This window comes from Siphateles boraxobius, unplaced genomic scaffold, assembly GCF_051911475.1.
Source record: "Siphateles boraxobius isolate OS27281-9 unplaced genomic scaffold, OSU_SipBor_1 100, whole genome shotgun sequence".
Taxonomy (NCBI): domain Eukaryota; kingdom Metazoa; phylum Chordata; class Actinopteri; order Cypriniformes; family Leuciscidae; genus Siphateles; species Siphateles boraxobius.
The window spans coordinates 2,094,567-2,107,557 of record NW_027508701.1 but is presented as its reverse complement, the minus strand read 5'-3'; the positions used below and the strand labels follow the sequence as shown (position 1 = coordinate 2,107,557).

The 12,991-nt window shown below is 38.5% G+C and overlaps 1 protein-coding gene across 4 annotated transcripts in view; it reads left to right on the top strand.

Moving 5' to 3' along the window:
* Positions 1-12,991, top strand: part of LOC143746582 (uncharacterized) — a 41,851-nt gene that overhangs the window by 19,263 nt on the left and 9,597 nt on the right. The window contains exons 5-9 of one of the 4 annotated variants that reach the window (XM_077238495.1): positions 128-217; positions 570-776; positions 951-1,016; positions 5,910-6,017; positions 12,414-12,813. The exons of the other annotated variants lie outside the window; for them this stretch is intronic. Of the exons in view, the coding sequence (XP_077094610.1) occupies positions 128-217; positions 570-776; positions 951-1,016; positions 5,910-6,017; positions 12,414-12,649 (707 nt within the window). The 3' untranslated portion in view covers positions 12,650-12,813. Of the gene's footprint in view, positions 1-127; positions 218-569; positions 777-950; positions 1,017-5,909; positions 6,018-12,413; positions 12,814-12,991 lie in introns of those variants that run through there. 4 annotated transcript variants of the gene reach the window in all.

Genomic DNA, 12,991 nt, shown 5'->3' with positions numbered 1-12,991 from the left:
CTGTCTTCATCTCTCTTTCTGACTTTGTCAACTGTGTGCATCTTTATTTATCTGCATATTTTTGACTTTCTTTTAATGTCACTGTAAAAGTAAGTTGAGCAATTTCCTACTGTAAATATTTCCATAGGCAAAAGACACGCAGCCACCCCAACTAAAGATCCAAAAGGTGTCAAAAAGAGAAGGTCAGATGCAGGACATCAACAGGAAGCTCATGAAGGTATGTTCTAAAACTCTCACGAGTAGTCATATCAGGAACGCTATGCTCTTGTATTTAAATTGAAACTTTGAATCTTGTGGAAACAAATAAGCCTGATGTGTGATGTTTACATTGACCGTACACAAAATCAACAAATAGTAATACAATCTAAATGTGACAAAAAAGGGTTTAACATTTTTGGTCTTTTTTGAGAGAAAAATACATTGAGAAAACAGAACTTAAATTCATAATGTTTCATATAAATCTATGGATGCTAACCGACCAAAAAAGCTTTTCTATACATGTATTTGGATTTCAAAAAAACTTATGTTGTGAATGATTGTCTGTCTGTTTCTAATGTATGCTTCATCAGATGGACGGCAGCTGTCCACCACAAGCTCATCAGTTCAAAGGACAAAGAAGGCGGTCACAACACAAAGACAAGAGGATGATGATGACTCCGCAGTATGGTCACTTGGGAAGAGACAATGTCAAACATCTAGAACAAGACATGAAGGCGATGGTAATGCTGATGAGGATGATGGGACTGATAACATCGGTCAAGGCATTGAGGACATAGGTAACACTCTCAGTGTGACTTTAATCTTTCACTGCACCATTGTTATGTTTGTGGGCAATTTCATTCAACTAAAACATCATCATTTTGCAGTTATAGAGTTTTGCTGTAGCACTGGTGTATTTTTGAGATGCAGATGCAAGGACTTTGTCTCTATCAAAACATGTTCTTTTACAGATGGACTGGTGCACCAGGAAATAGGTGAAGGACAAATGGAGAGAACTGTAGAAAAACATGATGAAGGTAACTTTGGCACTAATTAAGTGTTCTTAAATCAGTGTTAGATATTTTTACTTCATTGAGGGGTCCATTTTGGTTTTCTTCATTCCAAAATATCAGTTATCAAATACGAAGGTTTGAAGTCGTTCAAAGAAATCCTCGGATGCGGCGCCGCGCGCTGTTACAAAAAAAGCCGTGCACACAGCCAAGCGAAGTGGGGACTTGCGCACCCAACTCGTCATTTTTGCCGCGCTCGTGCGGACGCGTCGAGTATAAACAAGGCTTTACTCCGTGTCAGCGCGCGCTCTGATCGGTAAAGGTGCACAGACCTCTCCCGAATCATCTCCAGCAGGAGCAGCCTCCGAAGCACCCCTAGCTCCGCCTCCGTTTCCCTCGTGAGCTGATATTAGTATTTAAACATTCTCTATGATTAAAAATATTTTAATAACACGGTTTTGGCGGTTATAGAGTTCTAATGACGGTGTTCAACTATAACCGTCGGTCTCACGGTTATATAATAACCGTCACACCCCTAACTGAAATCTGTATTTCACCCGTCTCAGGGGAAACTGAGGGAATGATGCACGACAATTCAAAAATATGACTGGGTTTCTAACGATACAAAGCTTAATGCAAATGGGTGAAGTGTCCTATTAATGTGTTTCTTAGATTAGTGCTGCATGATTAATCTGTTAATCTGAATTAATTAGAATAGAAATGTTTAAATAATTATCTTTAATAATAAGTCAAGTCAAGTCAAATATATTTATATAGCGCTTTTCACAATACAGATTGTATCAAAGCTGCTTCACAGTATCAATCAAAACAACCTAAGAGTGTTTGTTTATTACTGGAAAAAAGACATCCAAGTTTGGTAGAGCTAATCAATGGTATGATGGGTCATTTAATTTGAAAATCCCCAAACTGAGCAAGCCAAAGGCAACAGTGGCAAGGAACCGAAAAACTCCATCCAGTGACCTAATGGTGTCCTAACACACCATCAGATGACCCAATGGAGAAAAAAAAACCTTGGGAGAACCCAGGCTCAGTCGGGGGCCAGTTCTCCTCTGGCGTTTATGAAGTAGAGGCCGAATATACAGTAACTGTAAGATAAAAAATTTGTATGAATGCCTGACTAAATAGATGCGTCTTTAGTCTAGTTTTAAACTGGGAGAGCGAGTCTGAGCAACGAACAATATCAGGAAGGCTATTCCAGAGTTTAGGAGCTAAATGTGAAAATGCTCTGCCTCCTTTGGTGGACTTAGATATCCTAGGAATGACCAGAAGCCTCGAATTTAGTGATCTTAAAGAGCGCGATGGATTGTAGGGCGATAGAAGATCCGTTAAATAGACTGGAGCTAAACCATTTAGAGCTTTATAAGTCAAAAGCAATACCTTGTATTTAATACGGAACTTTATAGGTAACCAATGAAGTGATGATAGAATCGGTGTTATATGATCATATTTTCTTGATCTAGTAAGAACTCTAGCGGCTGCATTTTGGACTAACTGTAGCTTGTTTATTGAAGATGCAGGACAACCAGCTAATAAAGCATTACAGTAATCTAGTCTCGAGGTCATGAATGCATGAACTAACTTTTCTGCATCAGAGGCTGATAGCATATTACGTAGCTTAGCAATGTTTCTAAGGTGGAAAAAGGCTGTTTTTGTAACATATGAAATATGCTTTTCAAAAGACAGGTTGTGGTCTAATATAACACCCAGGTCTTTTACTGTAGCGGATAAAGTAACAGGGCATCCTAATATGTTAAAGTCGTGCTGTGAAAGGTTTTGTGGACGGTTTTTAGAACCGATAAGTATTACCTCTGTCTTGTCTGGATTTAATAAAAGAAAATTACGCGTCATCCAATCTTTTATATCTTTAACACACTCTGTCAATTTGGATAATTTAGCGTATTCATCTGCCCGTGATTAAATATATATTTGGGTGTCATCGGCATAACAATGGAAACTAATTCCATGTTTCCTTAGAATATTACCAAGTGGCAGCATATATATTGAGAATAATAAAGGGCCTAACACAGATCCCTGCGGCACTCCATAGTTTGCCGAAGTTATGATCGATTTTTCTCCATTTAAGTAGACGAAATGGTAGCGGTCAGATAAATATGATCTGAACCAGCTTAATGCTTGTCCTTGAACACCAGTGTAATTTTGTAGTCGATCTAAGAGTATTGTGTGATCTATAGTGTCGAACGCAGCACTAAGATCAAGTAAAACTAGTACTGAGATACAGCCTTGGTACGAAGCTAAAAGTAAATCATTTGTGATTCTAACAAGCGCAGTTTCAGTGCTATGATGTGGCCTGAATCCAGACTGAAACTTTTCATAGATGTCGTTTTCTTGCAAGAAAGAGCCGAGTTGAGCGAACACAACTCTTTCTAATATTTTTGACATGAATGGAAGATTTGAAATGGGTCTGTAGTTTGCTAGGTTATTTGGATCTAATTGTGGTTTCTTAATAAGAGGTTTTATAACTGCCAGCTTGAATGTTCTTGGAACATGACCTAAAGATAAAGACGAGTTAATGATATTGAGAAGAGGTATAACTTCTTCCCAGCTTTAACGTGTTAGGCTATTTAACGCAATTAACGCAGCATCCGTTCTTTCTGTAATAACGGAAACAGTGTTGTCATTTATAAGGTTGTTCAGCTTTAAGAAAAGTTTACCCAAAATGGATAGGGGGCTAGAGCGCGCAGATTGAACTAGAGAGAGAAGAGAGAAATGAAAATGACTCCATGTTTGTGCGTTATATCAATGTGTAATCCTGTTCATAAACTTAAGTAAACAGTTCGTTTTATTTAAATCAAGTCGTCAATGGTCATTACTGCTTGTTAAGGAAGAAAAGATACGACATAATCAAATCGTAATCGCGATGTCAAGGCTATGCGATTATATGACGCAAAATGCTGCAATTTTACATGAAATAAACAAATTAGGGCTGTTAACGTAATTGACGCAGCATCTGTTATTTTTCTTCATCCTTTGGCTAGTGTTACATGATCCCGCTCTTATTCGTGCAAATGCCTTTTTAAACCATTCTTGCAGGACTAGTCAAGAGCGCGCTGCCTGTGAATGTCCTGATTCACACACAGAAAGACACGCGCCAGAATAATTCGCATGCACAGACCGCACGCCAGAATACAGTTCTCTTTCGCGCTTGAACGAACAATAACACTCACAATTATGCCAAAATATTGTTTTGTCGAGTATCTTCATAACATAAGAGCCGTCTTATGATGGACGTGAAGAGTTGTGAGAGAATGAGGCGCGTGTGAGATCCGCGTCTCGGTCAGCAGCGGCTGCTCTTAAAGGGCCAGTAGCCAATAAAGCTCTGTCAGTAAAGTTGATCAAAGAATAAAGGGAACAGAGAAAATTACTCACTGCTCTTGACTAAATAACTTTTGTAGCTTTAAGGATTAGGGCTTAGTCTATGGCTCAATCCCAATTCACCCCTTGCCCCTACCCCTTGGCCCTACCCCTCCGTTTTGCGCGTTCACGTCAAGGGGTAGGGTGTCCCAATTCTTGTTTAGATCGAGGGGTAGGGCTAAGGGGTAGGGCTACATAGCCCTCGAAACGGAGATTTTTCAGAGGCACACTCCAAACGGAGGGCTATGAGAAAGTTCGCAGAATACATCGCGAATCACCGGCGAGATGGCTTCACAAACGGTTAAACATTTAAATTTAGCGCCAGATGACACCACCGTTCACTTTATTTACTCTTATAATAATGATATAGTCATTTAAATTAAGAAATTGTATAATAAATCACCTTTCCGAAACAGAAAAGACATACTTTCGAGGAAGGAACGTTATAAGCATCATGTTTCCTCAAAGTTAAGAGCAGCGGCGCTGATTGTCACTCGTTGTCATGGAGAAATCCTGTAAAAACTCTGTAACGGCAGAGCCATCGCTGACGACTGATGACGTCTCGGGTTCATGAAGGGTTGTTCCATTTTGTAGGGGAATATTTCAACCCCTTGGCCCTTGTAACTCTGTTTTGAGGGCCAGGGTACACTCGAAAACAAGGGGTAGGGCCAAGGGGTAAATTGGGATTGAGCCTATATATAATTTATGCAAACTGTTTGATAACTGTATTTAATTTCTGTATATGTCCTGTTAGACAGGAAGGGCACAGGTAAATATGACATTTATATACATAAACCTCACATAAACATTTATGGTTTATGTGAGGATTGTTTGAAGTTTACTAATATTAAAAGCTGTTATATTTTTTGAAGCTTAATGTTTTTTTTTTTTTTATAATGTATAGCTTTCACTTGTAATGACGGAATCACTGTAATGTTGGATGGTTAAAATTAATGTCATTTTTATCCAGACATCAATGGTTTATTGATCATTAAAGGTGTTATTAATCATTTAGTTGTTGTTGCTAGTTTGAGTGGAGAAATACATATTAATACACAGAAGTATCACTAATCTGTGTGTGCATTTTGCTTTGGAACCAAGTAAGTTGACTCATGAAACCATTTGTTTAGTATATCGCAATATTGACCTCCATAATCACAATGACATTTTCCCCAAACCGTGCAGCCGTATCCTAGATGTAAGGTGACCCTGAGCACTTAGAAAGACGCCAAACAAATAAAATGTATTATTATTTTTGACTGGCTGGAGCTGACAGCTTCGTTAAACTGCAGTGTTGAACTAGACACCACATAAAGCATTAACACTTCCCTTCCACCTGAACTGTGTTTTTAACTTGGATGATCAGGTCTGGACATGCATATATTATTGTCAATAGAAATGGAGAATGTAACCAGTCACAGCTTTTGACTGCATAATTTGAGATGCACCTTTAAGGCTCTACTGTCCCTGTTTGTAATATGTAGGTGTCAACATTTTGGTTGAGTTTACTGTTTTCATGCTACATAGATGGACAGGAGCCACACTCAACTTCAGGAAACTCCTCCGCTAAAAAACCAAAGAGGATTACAACATCTAGACTGGATGATGATGAAGATAGCGGTGACACTGAGCATGGTAAGCACAAGTACACATCTCATTCTGTGACCTTTCAGTGCTTTTTTATTATTATTATTATTATCCTCTTAAAGGGGTGGTTTACTGCTTTTTTTCTTTGCATGATTGTGTTTATGGGGTGCAATATAACATGTATTCGTGTTTTTATTTTATTTTAAAAGCCTTATTTTTCATAAATTTCACCTTTATTGTAATCCGCTTTCTCCTCTGTCATTTGAACGACCGGTTGTCTTCCTGATTCTATGAAACACTCCCACAAAAACAGGCAATGGGCTCAGATTGGTTAGTTGGGCCGGTGTGTTGTAATTGGCTAAACTGCGTAGTGCACGTTATCCGGAAATTTCACGCCCATTACCTTTACGGGCGAAGGTCCGGTCAAACGTACCGTAAATAATGGTGTCAATATTGCCGTATCAGTTTGAGCCAGAATCAGACCCAGATCGCGGCTCCCCAAACAAAACGTTTCTGAATGGTACATTTTTTTAAACAAACCATGTTGTACACTGATAACAGCACCTGGAGTTTGCTGTTGCGATTACATATCTTTTTTTTTACTTTATACACGTTTGTCTTATAGGCTACACACAAAAAATAGCATCGAACTAACTGGCTATAAACAAACAGCATTTGCATTGGTTTACGTTCTTGATCAAATCGAAAAATTACGTCATAAAGTATACATGGAAAATACATTTACAAAATTAGTACATAATTACAAATTCAGGTCCAAAATGATTGTACGAGTTTGACACACGAAATAGCATAACTAAGTACTAAAGCAAGTGCTGGCATTTGTTTACGTCCTTGATAAAACTAAAACATTTACGTCTGAAATTATACAATTTATTTAAAATGATTCAGTCTTACTTACAGGTTGTGGCCCAACAACAGCTGATCTGGTTTTAAAGCTGGAACTGCTTCATGTTTTAGTAACAGTTTCTTGTTGAATCTGGGATTGAATTCGTGGAGATTCTGGAAACTGTCTTCCGTAAAATGTGCAGCACAGAAAGCTAAATCACGATTGTAATTTTCGGGAACATAATCAAACATAAATTTTAGCCATTGTTGACGAACGACAGCGTCCGTAGGAAGCCCGAACACAGAAGATCGACAGCTGGGTGACCAGAACACACTCGACGGCACGGCTACAGCTCCACTATAACTCTTCCTCTTCGACAAAGCCGCAGAAATATGGCCATGCCCCCTTTTTTGCATATTCCGGAGGGAGGGTTGATGTAAATGTATGGGTTAGTTACGTATAAAACCCGGGAGTATCTCGTTGTAGTCCCATTCGAGTCGTTTTTGTAGGCATTAAACTTCCTGATTTTTAAAAGACGATATCTCTGCTTACGTTGAACTCTCAGTGCAGCAACTTTGCAGATACTGTTCATGCACCAACAGCAACATCACACACTACTTAAAATGAAAAAAGTGAAATCTCAATCAACCACCCCTTTAAACATGCAGAGAGGCTACACTTTACTAAATGGTGTAGTTTTGTCTTCACCTCATTACTGCTAATGTTGTTTCTTAAACAAGGTTTACTGATCTTGCCCTAGTGAGCCAGCTCTACTGTTATCATGCATGAATTTAATTGTAATACTTTGTAGAACAGTAACCTATTACCATGTTAACAGAAATACAAGAAGGTCCTCTTTCAACCTTACATTTCTAATTGGAGATTTGATTTGAGTGCATCTGAACAAAAACCAATCCAACTAAATGTAAAAATTGTATATGTATAAGCCCGTAGTTGTCTATAAGCCACACACAATTAAGTCACAGTTCAACCTCGCCATGATAAACCTTTTTGGATCTTCCTAAAGACCTACAGATAGTGCAGCAGATAAATTAATTTTTTTCACTAAAATACTCCAATTGGTGAAACAAGCCTGAAATTTGGCATAAATCGTCTCCATAAGCCAAGTTTTGAAAATGACTAGGTGTCCACTCAAAATTTTTAAAAAAGTTTAGTTTTTTTTCCCTCTCAGTTTTTATCATTGGTTTTGCGTGTGTCTGATTATTAGTTTATGCATTTGCTTTGGCTTTACAGACTTAAGGTAGAGTGAACAAGCAAAGGTAAAATGATTAGAGTTTAATATTTCATAGAGCAGACTATAAACAAAGGTAGAGTCCAATATGGCCCCCACACACCTTGAAAATGTGTATAAGGATTCTGTAGGCTAGAGCTTAGATTCTCTACCCGAGCCCGGCCCAACCCGACCCGCGGGCCGGGCCGATATTTCCCGCCACTATGCTCGGGTCGGGTCGGGCCCTTGATCAAGCACGTCACGTGTCACGCACAGCGTCTCCTCCACTCGCACGCACACTGTGCTGTAGGCCTATTGTGTAGCTTAAGTGTAGCTTAATGGAGCTTGAAGAAGTACAGAAAAAAAAGAAAACAACAGGAGAATTAACTTTGAGCAAGTATGAAGGAAAGTCGGAGGTATGGAAATATTTTAAATTAGTCGTGGGCAGTGACAACATATGTGTTGGCTTTGTTGAGTGCAAGTGCGGCGCGCTGCTCGCCTATGATGACAGCAAAAAACGCGGACTTGGACGATGAGCAGACACATGAAGCAGGCTTGCCATGACAGAAAAGATGATAGTCAGCCTTCAATGTCCTCTTCTGTTACTTCTTCAAGCATACCGCTGAGGGCGAGGTTTTCTTTTCTTTCTTTTTTTACGTTTCTTCATTCGGATCCATTTGCGATACATTAGATTCTGAATAAATAAACAACGCAGCTTACATGCTTCGCCCTTGTTACATTATTCATAAAGATAATAGCCTTATTAATAAATGCACGCAATAAAGGCAACATGCCTTTGAACTAGGGATGCCACCGAAAATTTTCGGCCGAAAATGGCCCAAAAGTGCATTTTCGGCCGAAAGACTTATCACCGAAACAATACGGCGAAATGTTGTGATGACGCAAACAGAAACCGCGACCTGCACGTGCTTGTCTGAAGCAACATGTCTGCGGTGTGGACGTATTTCAGTATATCTGAACCCGCGAGGAGACGGAAGCCTTGTTTATACTTTCGCCTGCATCCGCAGAGCGAGTCTCCACAGACAGCGCGCGTAACGTTACCTCTCCAAACGGTCGAGGCGTTTATACTTGACGCGCTCGCCGTTGTACTATTCTTTGAAACAACAGGGGACGACTCAAGTAACTGTCCTCTAACCATCAGGAAAGATAAACACGTGACAATGTTTATTTTTTAGTATACCACCACCAATACAAAAATAATCATGTAAAACCCAGTAAACCCTGAGATTATTACTTGTGACATTACAAAAAAAATGGGAACATGTATGTATTCAACTAAATTAACGCTCTCTTGAATATTTTCTAATTTCACTAAACCTATTTCATTAAGTTTCGTGTAGAGTTGTATTAAACATTGACCTTTGTTCATTAAAAAGGCTTTTTTATGCTATTGTATGCTCATTTTTAAAAATGTACGCAACTAATTTAGACGTGCAAACTGGGTGCTGGTGTGATGAGAAGTTCGTGCTCGGCTTTGTTTTTATGAGAGAAGAACATTTAATTTTAAAACCTTTCTGCAGGCCAGTAGATTATTATTTAATGTACTCATGAGTGGGGTCAAGTTAAACATTTTAGTTTGAATTTGATTTTATACTGTGCATTGTTGCAATGTGATAAATATTTGCATAATTCGTAATTGATTTATTCTTTGAAAATTTTATATAAATTTTTGCAATGCCTTGATTTTAGTAAAGTTTGTACACAGTCATAGCCATAAATGCAATGGTACATATAATTGGCATAATTTCTTTCGGTTTTCGGCCTTGGTTTCCTCTTTTTCGGTTTTCGGTTTCGGCCAAGAATTTTCATTTCGGTGCATCCCTACTTTCAACTTAAGTGTGCAAAATTCAGAATTAAATGAATGTGTAGCAATTTGTACAAATAGAGAGTCTGTGTATAATAGGCCTATGTGTTGTAGCCTTTAAATAAGCGCATTTAGTTTCATATTAAAACATTATAATGTTATTTTTTTCCATTATGTTGATAATGAAAGTGAACAGAGTAGATAGGAGGATGCGCAATATCGGGAGACATGGAGTGGTTCAGGCTCGGACACAACGTGCACGGGCTCGGGTCGGGTCGGGCTTGATTTTTTTTTTGGGCCTGATCTAAGCTCTACTGTAGGCACAGAAAAAATTGTAATTTTTTTTTTTTAAATGTCAAAAAAAAATTTGGAATGTCTGAATCTATCAGGCTACAGCTGTCTATGAACAATTCAGGTGGTGGTTTATTACATGTATAATTATATGTATAAAGAGTGAATGTCACTGCACAACAGGGTACTCTTACTTCACTGCTGTAACTCAGCCTGGGCTTCAGTGTCAGCTGATCTTTACTAATGCTGTACCGAGCTTTACTTTCTGTACAGTAGACTAGTTGTAGTTTAGTGTCCCAAATGCTGTCTAATAGCCCCATATCAGTTAGTTGGTAGAACATTGTTCTAAGATCTAGTTAGACTGAGTTGAGGGTGTGAAAGCTAAAGCAGAGTCGAGGCTCATGTTCCTCCCGGATGGTGCACAGATCACACGGGGCTTCAATGGCACTGGATGAAGGATCGGGCGAGGTGGAGGATAACCAAACCTAGTTGTATCCCATACATCAATCAGACTATTTTTTGCATCTAGGAATTTTTTGTGGAAACAGTTTTTTTGACAGAGAGGGTTTTAGTAAACACTTGGACCTAATGTCATGCTTGTTTCACAAACTGAAGTATTTCTCTACTTCTCCATTGCACTAAGAGGGAGAACCTGCGCTAAATCTGCCCACCCCGCGCCCATAGAGCTGCAGCGCCCGTAGGTACCAGGGAGGAGACGGCCGTGTCAACACTCACTGCAAGCAGAATAAAGACATTGAAATGCAGAAAATTTACAGCTAATGGCAAATAGTCAAAATTCTGCAAGTAAAATTGTCAAAACAATGTAAAGTTTAAGAATGAATACATGCCCAAAACTAGACAAATCGTGGTAATGAATATGCACGATATTGTTCCCAAGGGCACTTCAAAATTCTGTGAAAAATAATAGATCCGAATTTAGATATTTAGAACGCGCAGTGTCTTATTTTCCATCAACCACTTAAAAAAAAAAAGTGCGCTTGATAAACTTAAGGTTGAGCCACTGTAGTCACTTGGACTATTTTAACAATGTCTTTAATAACTTTTCTGGGCCGGCAAGTTTCAGTCCCTTAGAAGCCTATGGAGGAGTGATCCAGCTCTCAGATTTAATCACAAATATCTTCATTTATGTTCCGAAGATGAACAAAGTCTTACAGGTTTGGAACAACATGAGGGCAAGGAATTACTGACAGAATTTACATTTTGGGGTGAATTATCCCTTTAATCGTACTGCAAGTCACTGTGACTTGTAATTGAAATATTGACTTTTCTGTGACAAGGTATTTCATTAATTAGTGTTACAGTAATAGTGCTTGTAAATAAATCCCCTGACAGACATTTAAGCTCTCTCAAATTAAGTCAGTTTTGTAATATGGACTTGAATATATTTACAGGTTACATATTTGGCATTTCATTAAACATCTGTTGTTGTGAAATACTACATTTAAATTCAAACAATGATAATAGTAATTGCAATGAGAGTAGACTGAATTGTGTTCAGTAAAAATCCCCCTATATTCCGCTCTATTCACGCTTCGACTGTCGCATCTAAACATGAATGTCAACAGTGATAGTGGGTTATTTGCAGAGAGGTCAGTCACTGGTCATCAAACACACTCGACAGCTCTCGCCTCTGGATCAAGAAAAGCAGAAATGTATCTCAGACCTGTGTCTTATACCTAATTTTTAACCTTTTAGGCAAAATGTGACGAAATGGTTATTTTTGTCATCACGGCCGTCCTTCAGAGTCAAAATGTGACAAAAGGTTTTACAAATTATTACTTTTACAACTAACTTTTATGGGTCAAATTTTACCTTACAAAAAAATATATATATATCAGGTATAGGGCCTTCAAGCAGAAAAGGACTTTGTTATAAATTAAACAAAATGTTTGAATTGACATGATTCTCTTACTGGTCAATGGCCCGTCGTCCTTGTCCCCAATAAAAAAAAAAATCCAGCACGTGACTGAGTACTGTTTATTTCCTATGTCTTGATGTTTTTATGTATGTGCTTTGCCTTAACCTGATTGTAATTTCGCATATCATCTTTTGTAAGGCGCAGTAAGTCGCCTTGTGTACGAAATGCGTGGTATAAATAAACATGCCTTGCTTTGCCTTGCCTACTAGTATTAGTTAATCAAGGCAGGGTTCAGAAGGTTATACAACTTAAGGTCTCGATTTATTACCAACTCAACTTCTAATAAATGCCTTTTGGTTTTTGTTTCATAGATGCTCCAGAAAGAGTAGTGAAGAATAAAGGTAAGAGACCGTGGAATGAGCAGGAGAGGACAGCAGTCAAACGACGCCTTGCGAGATTAATCGCCCTTAAAACAGTTCCAGGAAAGCAGGACTGCCTGATGTGTATTGCCAAAGAGTCCCCAGTCCTGAGTGCGCGAACGTGGAAAGATGTTAAGTACTTTGTGTACAATGAAATTGTTAAAGTTAAAAGAAAGCTTACATTATGAATTGATTGACCAACAACAGAAGGAGTTTGTTACCTTTCAGAAATACTCTGTATTCAGTATTGTTCTTATTGCACTTATTGAAAGTGCAGCTTGTTAATCACTGCACAAATGTTGCTGAAGTTTTTTTGTCAAGACTGGGTACTAAATAAACTAACATTTAGTATTATTATTGTTCATGTGTGCCATGTTTGTTTAATACCGTAGAACAGGAATGATTTTCTGGAAAAAAAAGCATATATAAAGGGTGTGCTCAACTAGCCTGGCTAACGCCAGACCCCGTATCATTGAGAATGAGACGTGGTCTGGGAACCACATGTTCATTTTCTAGTATTTGAGGCGTGG